The following is a 14449-nucleotide window of genomic DNA, read 5'->3' on the forward strand; positions in this document are numbered from 1 at the left end:
ACCATTACCCATCACAAAGAAAATGTCAAACACATTTTCATTTCACTGTGAATAGCATGTAATTTCATTGGATTTCATTTAAAGCTGTGAAAGTAGTTCCTACCACAAACTTCAGAGGGGATAGGGATGTGGATGTCTCCCAACTTTATTTATCCAAGGACAAAGCATTTAACAACACACATCTATAAGTACCGCACAGCATTATGGCGTTTTAATTCAAGCAGTATGTCAATAAACACTAGGTAGACAAAATATTTGAAGGCAGATTGCTAGTTGGCTTGTTGGGGTGAGTGAATGGTTAAGTGTTTTTTGTAGTGATACTTTTGATGGACTGCTTAGTGTTTTGAAGTGATACTTTTGATGGTTCGAATCTTAAATCCGTCAATTTCTTTTTCCATTTTGCATCACTCTGTTCATTTTTTTTCAGGTTTCTACTTCATTCTCTTGTTTTTATTTTCATACAAAGCTTGGCAGTATCTTTAATTAGATCAATAGCGTAGTTCTCGCTAGTACATGCCATTTGAAATGATAAGTTTGTTTGTTTTGGGTTTAACGCCATTTTTCAACAATATTTTAGTCATGTAACGGCGGGCAGTTAACTTAACCAGTGTTCCTGGATTCTGTACCAGTACAAACATGCTTTCCGCAAGTAACTGCCAACTTTTTGAAATGATAAGATATAATAAGATTTTCATCAAATTTATAGAACTAACCCGTCGTGCTATAAAATATAAGAGCAGAGCTTCAGAAACATTACATCATATTTACCACAAAGTGCCTTTAAATATAATTACTTGTAAATAATGGCATGTTTCAGTTAGTGAAAAAGCTGGAACTATAGCAAACTTGTGTTGTCTTCACTAAATCCCTGATTGCAATATAAGAAATTAAATAATTTTAAAAATACATGATTCTAGGAATCGAAGTCATTACGAACAACTTCCGAACGGGGAGATTTACTGCTTGGTAAGTTACGAATTTATGTATGTACCAGAAACGTTTTATTAAACTATACCTTATTTTTTTTTTATTTACATAAAAATTTCGAAACACCATAATACTGTGTGGTTCCAAAACACATCATGGTTATTATACCACTGGAATTCACTTTTACTTAGTGCTAATGCGTTATAAGTGAATTTATAAGTATATTGATGAACGGAACCTTTTAACTTAACACTGACAAAATTATGGGTCATGTAATGACTTTCCAGCTATTGATGGAAGAAGACTCGAGACTTTATTTCTGGTACCTGAACTTTCGAAAGTCAGCTAGTTGATTTCCTTACATAATATAATTCTACACTCCAAGAAAGTTTCAGAACCAACAGAAGTGAAAGGTCAGTGGTTCTTAGTGTGTGATATTTTGCACTCAGTCATATAGGTATCTCTGTACACCAAAGAAGTGTTGACATAAACGGGTGCCTTTAATTTTGCCAATATTTCTAACTCACAAAAACTGCATGTCTTTCAAAATTAACCACTTATACAGAATATCTATTTCAATATATTACTTTTCAGGAAAGAGGTTTAATACAAGCTTTTAGCTTACTCCTCAATCCTATTCACATTAATATATGTTTGTATGGAATGCATATTTGGAAATATTGTTTAAACCAATACCTAACTTGTTACAATACTAACCTAGTCTCCAGTTGTGGTTTCTCACTTGTTCCCTCAAACCATCTAAAGATTTCTTCTGGATGAAATCCTTCATAGTTTGATTGTAGATTGGTTCTAATGAACTGGAGGAAAACCATCCCTAAGTGTTCATTTTTCCTGGACAATGTATCAATTAACTTTAATTTCTGAAGAAGTTCTCGAAGCCTGTATTTTTGAAACTCCCCAAACAAGATATTCTCCCACACCTCCTGAAAGTCAAGCCTTCTTTCCATTTGTGGCATTCCCCAAATGTCATTCAGATGCTCACACACGTAGCGGAATGCAAACTCGCGACCCATGTATGGAGAGTTCCCGGTGATATAAGACACACATAGCTCTTTAAACTGTTCAGCTTCAAGTTGCATGTACAGTTCGTACATAGTGGGACACTTTGCAAGAGTTACAAACAATTTGCTTATTTCATGACTTTTTGATTTTACAACTGCCATTATTAACTGCCGTTGTTTTGATGGTTCATTGAAAAATCCAGACTGATCAATGGAACCACTCATAATGTCCGATACTGATTCCAGTAAACCTGTATGTGATTCCAGTATCTGGATTACAGCATCTTCATATTTACATTTGAACTTTGCTGTCAGCACTTCAAACCTATCAATATCCCTCCAGCCAGTCAAAAGTTTGGTCAGGTTGTTCGATTTTCTTGCTGCAATAACCATTCTCTCTACCCGCACAGATATACTCCCATAAAGTACACTTTGGACATCAGACTCATTTGAAGATAAATTTCCATTATCTTTATTGAGACAAGCAAATACATGCAAAGCAACTTGCAGAGGAAGATGTCGCAACAATTTTTCTAGGATGCTTTTAGCCGTATTTGAGGAATCTGAAACAGCCACGCGATACAGTTTAGAGCAAAGTTCATTTGCGAAAGGAAACATGCTCTCAGAATCCGGACAAATATCTGCATTTGTGGTTACATAACCTTCTAACCTTTCAAGGACATACTTTTCATCAAAAAATGGGTAACATGTACTCCAGTATGTCAAAATACACAGTGTGTCACCAAGAGCTACCTTGCAAAACTGATAGCAAACAGACTGTATGTCACGTCGGCTTGAGGTTGGAAGACTAGAAATACTAAGAGACTGAACTGCCTGCAATAACTTCAGCGCATTTTTAGCATCCACAATTTTTTCATTTACTATAAGTTCTTGTCTGGTCACTAGACTTTTAACTGTAATCAGAAGCAGAAGTGAAGCGACTGGACGATAGCCTGTATCATTAAGCTTGTCTGCCAGATGCTTTAAGATTGTAATAGCATTTTCCTTTGAGAAGTATGTTTTACAGAAATTTTCTATTTCTATGCATGTCTCCTTACAATCTTGTTTCGATGTGCAATGGAACATTATGTCCTCCAAATGTTCTTTGTAACCAGACACAATTTCAAGTTGTGTTGGCTTTGGATTAATTTGATCCCACAAGTGGCGCTGACAGCTTAAAGTTTCAACATAGAAGAGTTTACTGCGGTCGTAATATTCAGACACAAACTTTCCAACAAACCCGGTCTTCCTCCAGACAACAACGTACCGAAATGACATAGATTCCTGGCGTTCAAACAATTTCAACGGGATGTCTATTGTTGCCTCAAACAGGTTTCCATAATGAGTAGTTAAATCTGTATTCAGGAGATTGCATGTTTCACTTTCAATATATATATTGCTTATTTTCCATCCCTTAGGAACAGGCGGATGATACAAAATAAACTGTTTCCTGATGACAGGTGTCTGAAAACAGTCATAAAACATCCATTTAACAATAACATAAGGTTTTGTTCACTTGGTAAACTGTCGCTGTTATATGAAATATTTTAGTTATATGCAACAGTCAATAATGCTATCAGGTTTTTTAAACATTTTATTTCATTTCACCAAAGTTATGACGACCTTCAGCAACAAGAGCTATCAGTTGTTTATGTTTCTTTTTTCTGTTTGGTAAGAGGAGATGTGATGCTTTTATACATCTTTTTAAAACATAAGTACCACTGGCAGAGAAAGCTCATGCAAAGGGTACTTCTGACCATGTCCAATTAATATCATTTTATAAGTAGTTGAAGCAAAAAAACATTTAAATGTGAAGTTTAATCATGCAAGACCATGTATATAACAAGAAATTGTAACAAACAAGGAGCTGCATATTCAATACCTAAAATCATGCCCATAGGGGTATGACCAAAGATGTGGTTCCTCGAGGATTTAAGTTTAAAGGTGAAGATCATATGAAGGTCAATGTCATCTATAAATAAGTCAGTTTTTAGGTCTTGTCACAAGGCTTGTTGAGTGTATGAACTAAATCGGATCATAGATGTGGGCTGTAGGCAATCTGGTTCGTACGGAGTGTATGTACTAAACTGGGTCATTAGTGTGGGTTTTATAGAATTTTTATAAATTGCTCAAGTAAGTTTGTTTACATAGTTGACCAGAATACAAAGATTTCATATATATAACATGAATATTTAAAACAAATGACTTCAAGTACTTTCTTTGAATACGCTTAAAAATATTCTAATTATTCACTTTTAACTGACAAAGATTCATTTTCCTTGTTCATATATATCATACTGTGTTTGAAACTGCAAAAGTGATCACATGCAATAAAATCATATCGCTTGTACTAAAGTGTTATTGCACGGACGTCCGTGGAATCACTCCTGAAAATTTTCCACGGAAAGTACTCTGGAAATCTCTGGACACTTTCCCGCAATATTCCATATCCAAGTCCGGAAAGTTTGTCCGAATACTCCAGTTTCTGGACTTCCATGGAAATCCACAGACATTCCATGGAAACCTCTGGAATTTTCTCAGCCGGGTATATAAATTAATTTAAATTAAAGGAAATATCTTGTTCATTTTAAGTATTGTAGTATCCCACTCTACAACATTTTTGTCATATCGTTTACTATTTGTTGCCACAGAAACCATGTTATTTACAACAGCAACACAATAAAGGGACATGCATATTCTTTGTATTGCAATCTAGTATTGCAACATAAAGACCATATAAGCTGCATTTTTTCAGGGGTAACTGGTCTACAAGATGCCACAATAAAATGTTTCATACACCAAAATGTTTGTTAGAGTTTGTAGTTTTTTGAACTGCCTCTTGCAGTTGCAAAATCTGTGATACAACGTTAGATACTCAAAATGGCGCCAAAGATAGGTGTCAAAATATAAAATTTATAGAAATAGCTTACATAATTGATTTGCAATACAAAATGTAACAAAATAAGATTAAAGATATTAAATGGAGCAAAAAACAGGCAAGGATCTACAAAGTTCCCAGATTAATCAGCGGCAACCCATACAACCCCCAATGATGATACCTCAATCTCTCAGATAGAATAGCAACAAAATGAACTATCAAGGTGGCTGGCATTACTATGAAAATACATGTACTAATATTATACATATACAAGTTGGAATGAACTATCTGTATTTTATGCAAAACAATAAAAATGATAAAACTGTAATAATTGTTTTCTTAACATTATGAAATATTTCTAACTTCTTTTTATTGTTCATATCTGTATGTATTTTTTAACTAAAAATGTGTCACAGGCACGGATGCCCCCGCAACATGAGAAAGGTTACAGTCATAAGTTATTTATAGTAACAACTAAGGGAAGTTAATTTTTAAACAGAGGGCCAAGATGTCTCTAGGTCGCTCACCTTAGAAACATACCATAACAGTGTAAACATGTTTGATCTAGTGATTTCATGAAAACAAGTATTCTGGCCAATTTGCATTAAGATTGGACCAAAAATGTGGTTTCTTGAGTTTAAACAAGTATTTTCTTAGATATGACCTAGTGACCTAGTTTTTGACCCCAGATAACCCTATTCAAACTTGACCTAGATTTTATCAAGGCAATCATTCTGACCAAATTTCATGAAGATCAATTGACAAATACAGTCACTATCGCATACACAAGGTTTTCTTTGATTTGACCTAGTGTCTTACTTTTTGACCCAAGATGACCCATATTTAAACTCGACCTAGATTTCATCAAGGCAATCATTCTGACCAAATTTCATGAAGACCAATTGAAAAATACAGTCTCTATCGCATACACAACGTTTTTCTTTGATTTGACCTAGTGATCTAGTTTTCGACCTCAGATAACCTATATTCAAACGTGACCTAGATTTTATCAAGGCAATTATTCTGACTAAATTTCATGAAGATCAATTGAAAAATACAGCTTATATTGCATACACAATGTTTTTCTTTGATTTGACCTACTGACCTTTTTTTAACCCCAGATGACCCATATTGGAACTTGACCTAGATTTTATCATGGAAATTATTCTGACAAAATTTCATGAAAATCAATTAAAAAATACAACCTCTATCGCATACACAAGGTTTTTCTTTGATGTGACCTAGTGACCTAGTTTTGACCCCAGATAACCCATATTCTAACTCAACCTAGATTTCATCAAGGCAATCATGAAGATTTCAAGAAGATCAATTGTAAAATATAGGCTCTATCCCATACACAAGATTTTTCTATAATTTGACCTAGTGACCTAGTTTTTGAAATCAGATGACCAATATTCAAGGTCGACCTAGATTTTATCAAGGTAATTATTCCGACCAAATTTCATGAAGATCAATTGAAAAATACAGCCTCTATCGCATACACAAGGTATTTCTTTGATTTGACCTAGAGACCTAGTTTTTGACCCCAGATGACCCATTTTCGAATCTGGCCTAGATTTCACCAAGGTCATTATTCTGACAAAATTTCATGAAAATCAGCTGAAAAATACAGCCAACCATATTATATGAAGATCAATTTCAAAACTAGAAAATGCTTTTGTAAAAAAGCGCATGTCTCCCCCAATGCAAAGTGCTATAGGCAAGAAGTCAATAGGGGTCAGGAGCGAAAGTCAAAGAGACACTGATGGTTGGCTGCAATAGGGATCATCTACTTGGCATGTCCAGTCATCCCGCTAAATTTCAACACTCCTGGCCTAGTGGTTCTCAAGTCACTGTTCAGGCTCCTGTGACCTTGACCTTTGATCAAGTGACCTCAAAATAAATAGAGGTCATCTACTCTGCATGATCATGAATCATCCTATTAAGTTTCAACATTGTAGGTCAAGTGGTTCTCAAGTTATTTCCAAAAAAATGATTTTACATGAACAGGCCACTGTGACCTTGACCTTTAATAGACTGACCCCAAAATCAATAGGGGTCATCTACTCTGCATGTTCAATCATCCTATGAAGTTTCAACATTCTGGGTCAAGTGGTTCTCAGGTTATTGATCGGAAATGGTTTTCAATATTCAGGCCCCTGTGACCTTGACCTTTAATGGAGTGACCCCAAAATCGATAGGGGTCATCTACTTTGCATGTACAATCATCCTATGAAGTTTCAACATTCTGGGTCAAGTGGTTCTCTAGTTATTGATCGGAACTGGTTATCAATGTTCAGGCCCCTGTGACCTTGACCTTTAACGGAGTGACCCCAAAAACGATAGGGGTCATTTACTCTGCATGAACAATCATCCTATGAAGTTTCAACATTCTGGGTCGAGAGGTTCTCAAGTTATTGATTGGAAATGGTTTTCAATGTTCAGGCCCCTGCGACCTTGACCTTTAACGGAGTGACCCCAAAAACAATAGGGGTCATTTACTCTGCATGAACAATCATCCTATGAAGTTTCAACATTCTGGGTCGAGAGGTTCTCAAGTTATTGATTGGAAATGGTTTTCAATGTTCGGGCCCCTGCGACCTTGACCTTTCACAGAGTGACCCCAAAATCGTTAGGGGACATCTACCCTGCATGACCAATCATCCTATTAAGTTTCAACATTCTGGGTCAAGTGGTTCTCAAGTTATTGACCGGAATTGGTTTTCAATGTTCAGGCCCCTGTGACCTTGACCTTAGACGGAGTGACCCCAAAATCAATAGGGGTCATCTACTCTTCATGATCAATCATCCTATGAAGTTTCAACATTCTGGGTCAAGTGGTTCTCTAGTTATTGATCGGAAATGGTTTTCAATGTTCAGGCCCCTGCGACCTTGACCTTTAACGGAGTGACCCCAAAATCGATAGGGGTCATCTACTTTGCATGTACAATCATCCTATGAAGTTTCAACATTCTGGGTCAAGTGGTTCTCAAGTTATTGATCGGAAATGGTTTTCAATGTTCAGGCCCCTGTGACCTTGACCTTTGACGGAGTGACCCCAAAATCAATAGCGGTCATCTACTCTTCATGATCAATCATCCTAAGAAGTTTCAACATTCTGGGTCAAGTGGTTCTCTAGTTATTAATCGGAAATGGTTTTCAATGTTCAGGCCCCTGTGACCTTGACCTTTGACGGAGTGACCCCAAAATCAATAGGGGTCATCTACTCTTCATGATCAATCATCCTATGAAGTTTCAACATTCTGGGTCAAGTGGTTCTCTAGTTATTGATCGGAAATGGTTTTCAATGTTCAGGCCCCTGTGACCTTGACCTTTGACGGAGTGACCCCAAAAACTATAGGGGTCGTCTACTCCAGCAGCCCTACAACCCTATGAAGTTTGAAGGTTCTAGGTCAAATGGTTCTCCAGTTATTGCTCGGAAATGAAGTGTGACGTACGGACGGACGGACGGACAGACGGACGGACGGATGGACAGGGCAAAAACAATATGTCTCCTGGGGGAGACATAATAAAGTCTCTATCGCATACACAGGATTTTTTTCTATAATTTGACCTGGTGACCTAGTTTTTGACCACAGATAACCCATATTCAAACTCGACCTAGATTTCATCAAGGCATACATTCTGACCAAAATTTCATGAAGATCAATTGAAAAACACAGCCTCTATCGCATACACAAGGCTTTGATTTGATTTGACCTAATTTTTGAACCCAGATGACCCATTTTTCGAACCTGGCCTACATTTCATCAAGGTTATCATTCTGACCAAAATACATGAAGACCAATTGAAAAATAAAGCCTCTATTGCATACACAAGGTTTTTCTTTGATTTGACCTAGTGACCTAGTTTCTGATACCAGATGACCCATTTTCGAACTTTGCCTAGATTTCATTCTGACAAAATTTCAGGCAGATCAGTTGAAAAATACAGCCTCTATCGCATATACAAGCTAAATGATGACAGACAGACAGACGACAGACAAAGACGCCGGACATCGAGCGATCACAAAAACTCACCTGAGCGTGAGCTAAAAAGAAAAAAATCCTAAGTCCACACAAAAATCCTTACCAGGTAGAGTTAGATTAAAAAACTTCTCAAAATTAGATGTAACATGCATGTTGTACTACAGAAAAGTGGTCTTGTTTTTTTTCTACGACCAGTTATAAAAGAAGTTACAATATAAGCTATTTATAATGACAACAAAGGGAAGTAATTCTAAACTAGGGACCTGGTTCTTGCGCATGACATTCTGCCTCATGAGGGTATACAACTGAGCCAACTTACATCAAGAAGAAATGTTTAAGACAGTCATTTGTGTATGTGAACTTTGCCCTCTAAGAGTGACCTTGACCTTAGACCTAGGGACCTGGTTTCTTCGCATGACACATCGTCTATCCATGCTTATTATTTGTGTCAAATTATTTTGAAATCGGACCATGCATGTCAAAGTTATGGACCGGACACGAACATCACCCTTTCCCGAAAACACACACGGACAGGGGTAACACTATATGCTCCCCCACCCCCCATTTAATGGCGGGGACATAATGTGTAATAATAATTAATATTAAAACAAGAGCTGTCACTAATGGTCCCCGCAGCGCCTTGACCTTTGACCTGGTGATCCCAAAGTCAGTAGGGGTCGTGTACTCAATAAGTACTATCAGCATGAGAAGTTTGAAGGTCCTGGGTGCAGTGGTTCGCGAGTAAAGTGCATTCATGCAAAAAGATAGCATTGGCCCCTGTGAACTTGACCTTTGACCTGGTGACCCCAAAGTCAGTAGGGGTCATGTACTCAATAAGTACTATGAGCATGTGAAGTTTGAAGGTCCTGGGTGCAGTGGTTCACGAGTGAAGTGCCTTCATGCAAAAAATTAATATTGGCCCCAGTGACCTTGACCTTTTACCTGGTGACCCCAATGTCAGTAGGGGTCATGTACTCAATAAGTACTATCAGCATGTGAAGTTTGAACGTCCTGGGTGCAGTGGTTCGCGAGTAAAGTGCATTCATGCAAGAAGTTAACATTGGCCCCTGTGACTTGACCTTTGACCTGGTGACCCCAAAGTCAGTAGGGGTCATGTACTCAATAAGTACTATCAGCATGTGAAGGTTGAAGGTCCTGGGTGCAGTGGTCCGCGAGTAAAGTGCCTTCATGCAAAACGTTAACGTTGTGACAAACGAACGAACGAACTAACGAACGGACGGACAGTTGAAAACTAATATGCCTCCCTTCGGGGGCATAAAAAATATTTAAATTAACAAGAATTTGTATCAGAGTTACCAACGTCTTCCGCTTAAGGACATTTTTCACAAAACATACTGTATGCTAATACAGCATATATATTCTAAATAACAGGGCATCATGCTTACAATGTATGAAGGTCACAACTATATAGCATATTATTCATGATGGTATTATGAAGTTTGAAAATGTCTGAAATCTACAGTAGGTGAATGCTTTCAAATGGTAATATCTGCATTTTAAAGATTTAATTTTATTTTATTTTTAAATTGATTTTCCTTTGATTTGACCCAGTGACCTTGTTTTTGACCCCAGATGACCCAATATCAAACTCATTCAAAATTTTATTGAAGGCAACATTCTGGCCAAGTTTCATTAAGATTGGGCCAAAATTGTGACCTCTAGTGTGTTAACAAGCTTTTCCTTTGATTTGACCTGGTGACCTAGTTTTTGACCCCAGATGACCCATTATCGAACTCGTCCAAGATTTTATTGAGGGTAATATTCTGACCAAGTTTCATTAAGATTGGGTCAAAATTGTGACCTCTAGAGTGTTAACAGTTGAATTGTTGACGACGGACAACGGACGACTGACGACGGACACATACGCCCGGTAATCTCTAGAATCATAACCTCTCGGTTATGTATGGAAATGCTTCTGTTGTGATTTCCGGTCATGATGGTTTTCACGTAAAAACAGTAACAGAGGTAAAGAATTCTTACGTTTTCTTTCTAATATAACTTTAAATTTACAATCAGTGAATGCTATTCGATGCACGACTGAACAATGATTACATACATATAAGATATAAGACATAAATGTGGCCTCTAGAGTGTTAACTAGTTTTTCCTTTGATTTGGTTTAAACTGTATTTATTTCCACAAATTGTATATACAAACATGAGTACTATATTGAAATTAACAAAGTTTGATAAAAAGACATACATCAATCAAAATAGTACAAACAAACAAACAAAGAAATTTTCAATCGAATGGATTGGAAAACAAGCTACTTAAAACTTATATGAATTCGCTCCATTCTTTGATTTGACCTGGTGACCTAGTTTTTGACCTTACATGACCCAAATTCAAACTGCACTTCGAGATCATCATGATTAACATTCCGACTCATGAAGATACAGTCATAAATATGGCCTCTACAGTGTTAACATGCTTTTCCTTTGATTTGACCTGGTGACCTAGTTTTTGACCCCAGATGAACCAATATCGAACTCGTGCAAAATTTTATTAAGGGCAACATTTTGACCAAGTTTCATTAAGATTGGGCCAAAATTGTGACCTCTAGAGTGTTAACAAGCTTTTCCTTTGATTTGACATGCTGACCTAGTTTTTGACCCCAGATGACCCAATATAGAACTCGTCCAAGATTTTACTGAGGGTAACATTCTGACCAAGTATCATTAAGATTGGGCTAAAATTGTGACCTCTAGAGTGTTAACAGTCAAACTGTTGACGATGACAGAAGACTGACGATGACGACGGACACAAGGCGATCAAAAAAGCTCAACTTGAGCATTTCGTGCTCAGATGAGCTAAAAAGGTAGAGATAGGTCAAAATACACCTCAAAATTGGATGTAACATGCATGTTGTACTACAGAAAAGTGATCTTGATTTTTCCCTACGACTAGTAATGAAAAAGTTACAATATAAGCTATATATAGTAACAACAAAGGGAAGTAATACTAAAGAAGGGACCTGCGCATGACACTCCGTCTCGTGGTGGTGAACATTTGTGCCAAGTTACATCAAAACCCCTCCATGCATGAAGAAGAAATGCTCTGGACAAAGTCATTCTTGTATTCTTTGACTTCTAAGTGTGACCTTGACCTTAGACCTAGGGACCTGCTTCTTGCACATGGCACTCCGTCTCGTGATGGTGAACAATTGTGCAAAGTTATATCAAAATCTCTCCATGCATGCAGAAGATATGCTCTGGACAAAGTCATTCTTGACTTTGACCTTAGACCTAGGGACCTGGTACTTGCGCATGACACTTTGTCTCATGATGGTGAACAATTGTGCCAAGATTCATCAAAATCCCTCCATGCATGAAGAAGATATGCTCCGGACAAAGTCTGTGGATGCTGCCCGCCCGCCATGGGCGTTCCCATAATACGTCCCATTTTTAAAACCGGCTTATTAAAAGGGCATAATTTAGCCAAAGTAGCTGGCAGAGTTATGTACTCTTGCCTACAGATGGAAATCATGATGATAGCAAGTGTTCAAAGTATCAAAGCCACATGTCAAATAGTTTTGACAAATGTGGACTTGACAAATGTATGAAAACTGAACCAATTTCCAAAGTCCAAAAAGGGCCATAATTCAGCCAATATACTTGAAACAGTTATGTACTCTTGCCTACAGATGTAAATCATGATGATAAGCAAGTGTTCAAACTTTCAAAGCCAGAGGTCAAATAGTTCTGACAAAACGTGGACTTGTACGAAAATTGTACCAATTTCCAAGTCCAAAAAGGGCCATAATTTAGCCAAAATAGTTGACAGAGATATGTACTCTTGCCTACAGATAGATACTGTTATAATAAACAAGTGATAAAAGTTTCAAATGTCAAACACTTCACACAAAATATGAATGGGTAGGAAAACTTAACCAAGATTTGTAAGTGAAAAGGGACCATAATTCAGCCAAAATCCTTGATAGAGTTATGTACTCTTACCTAAAACTGGACATGGTTATGGTACACATGTGTTAAAAGTTTCAAAACTTTGTCTCAAAAGATTTAAACAAGAGGACCATGATGGTCCTGAATCGCTCACCTCTTCCCACATGACCCAGTTTTGAGTATGACGTCGTTTTTTCTATTATTTGACATAGTGACTTACTTTTTTAGCTCATGTGACCCAGTTTTGAACTTGACCTAGATATTATCAAGATAAAAATTCTGACCAATTTTCATGAAGATCCATTGAAAAATATGGTCTCTAGAGAGGTCACAAGGTTTTTCTATTATTTGATCTACTGACCTAGTTTTCGAAGGTACGTGACCCTGTTTTGAAATTTACCTAGATATCATCAAGGTGAACATTCTCACTAATTTTCATGAAGATCTCATGAAAAATATGGCCTCTAGAGAGGTCACAAGGTTTTTCTATTTTTATACCTACTGGCCTAGTTTTTGACCACACGTGACCCAGTTTCGAAACTAACCTAAATATCATCAAGGTGAACAATCAGATCAATTTTCATGAAGATCCATTGAAAAATATGGCCTCTAGAGAGGTCAAAAGATTTTAATAATTTTAGACCTACTGACCTAGTTTTTGACCGCAGTTGACCCAGTTTCAAACTTGACCTAGATATCATCAAGATAAACATTCAGACCAACTTTCATACAGATCCCATGAAAAGTATGGCCTCTAGAGAGGTCACAAGGTTTTTTGCCCTAGTGACCTAGTTTTTTATGGCATGTGACCCAGTTTCAAACTTGACCTAGATATCATCAAGGTGAACATTCTGACCAATTTTTATGGAGATCCATTCACAAGTATGGCCTCTAGAGAGGTCACAAGGTTTCTCTATTTTTAGACCTACTGACCTAGCTTTTGACCGCACATGACCCTGTTTCGAACTTGACCTAGATATCATCAAGATGAACATTCAGACCAACTTTCATACAGATCCCATGAAAAATATGGCCTTTAGAGAGGTCACAAGGTTTTTCTATTATTTGACCTACTGACCTAGTTTTTGATGGCACGTGACCAACTTTCAAACTTGACCTAGATATCATCAAGATGAACATTCAGACCAACTTTCATACAGATCCCATGAAAAATATGGCCTCTAGAGAGGTCACAAGGTTTTTCTATTATTTGACCTATTGACCTAGTTTTTGAGGGCACGTGACCCACTTCTGAACTTGCCCTAGATATCATCAAGGTGAACATTCTGACCAATTTTGATGAAGATCTCATGAAATATATGGCCTCTAGAGAGGTCACAAGGTTTTTCTATTTTTAGACCTACTGACCTAGTTTTTGACCGCACGTGACCCAGTTTCGAACCTGACCTAGATATCATCAAGATGAACATTCAGACCAACTTTCATACAGATCCCATGAAAAATATGGCCTTTAGAGAGGTCACAAGGTTTTTCTATTATTTGACCTACTGACCTAGATTTTGACAACACGTGACCCAGTTTCGAACTTGACCTAGATATCATCAAGGTGAATGTTCTGACCAATTTTCATGAAGATCTTGTGAAATATATGGCCTCTAGAGAGGTCACAAGGTTTTTCTATTTTTAGACCTACTGACCTAGTTTTTGATGGCACGTGACCCAGTTTCGAACTTGACCTAGATATCATCA

At 37.2% G+C, this 14449-nt stretch overlaps 1 protein-coding gene across 2 annotated transcripts in view; it reads right to left on the reverse strand.

The window, feature by feature from the left end:
- Positions 1-1432: 1432 nt before the first annotated feature.
- The window catches only part of LOC128557587 (uncharacterized), a 53942-nt gene continuing 40925 nt past the window's right edge, over positions 1433-14449 (reverse strand). For both annotated transcript variants that reach the window (XM_053545100.1, XM_053545101.1), the window contains exon 7: positions 1433-3413. In XM_053545100.1, the coding sequence (XP_053401075.1) occupies positions 1632-3413 (1782 nt within the window). In that variant the 3' untranslated portion in view covers positions 1433-1631. The remainder of the gene's footprint in view (positions 3414-14449) is intronic.

This window comes from Mercenaria mercenaria, chromosome 6, assembly GCF_021730395.1.
Source record: "Mercenaria mercenaria strain notata chromosome 6, MADL_Memer_1, whole genome shotgun sequence".
Classification (NCBI taxonomy): Eukaryota; Metazoa; Mollusca; class Bivalvia; order Venerida; family Veneridae; genus Mercenaria; species Mercenaria mercenaria.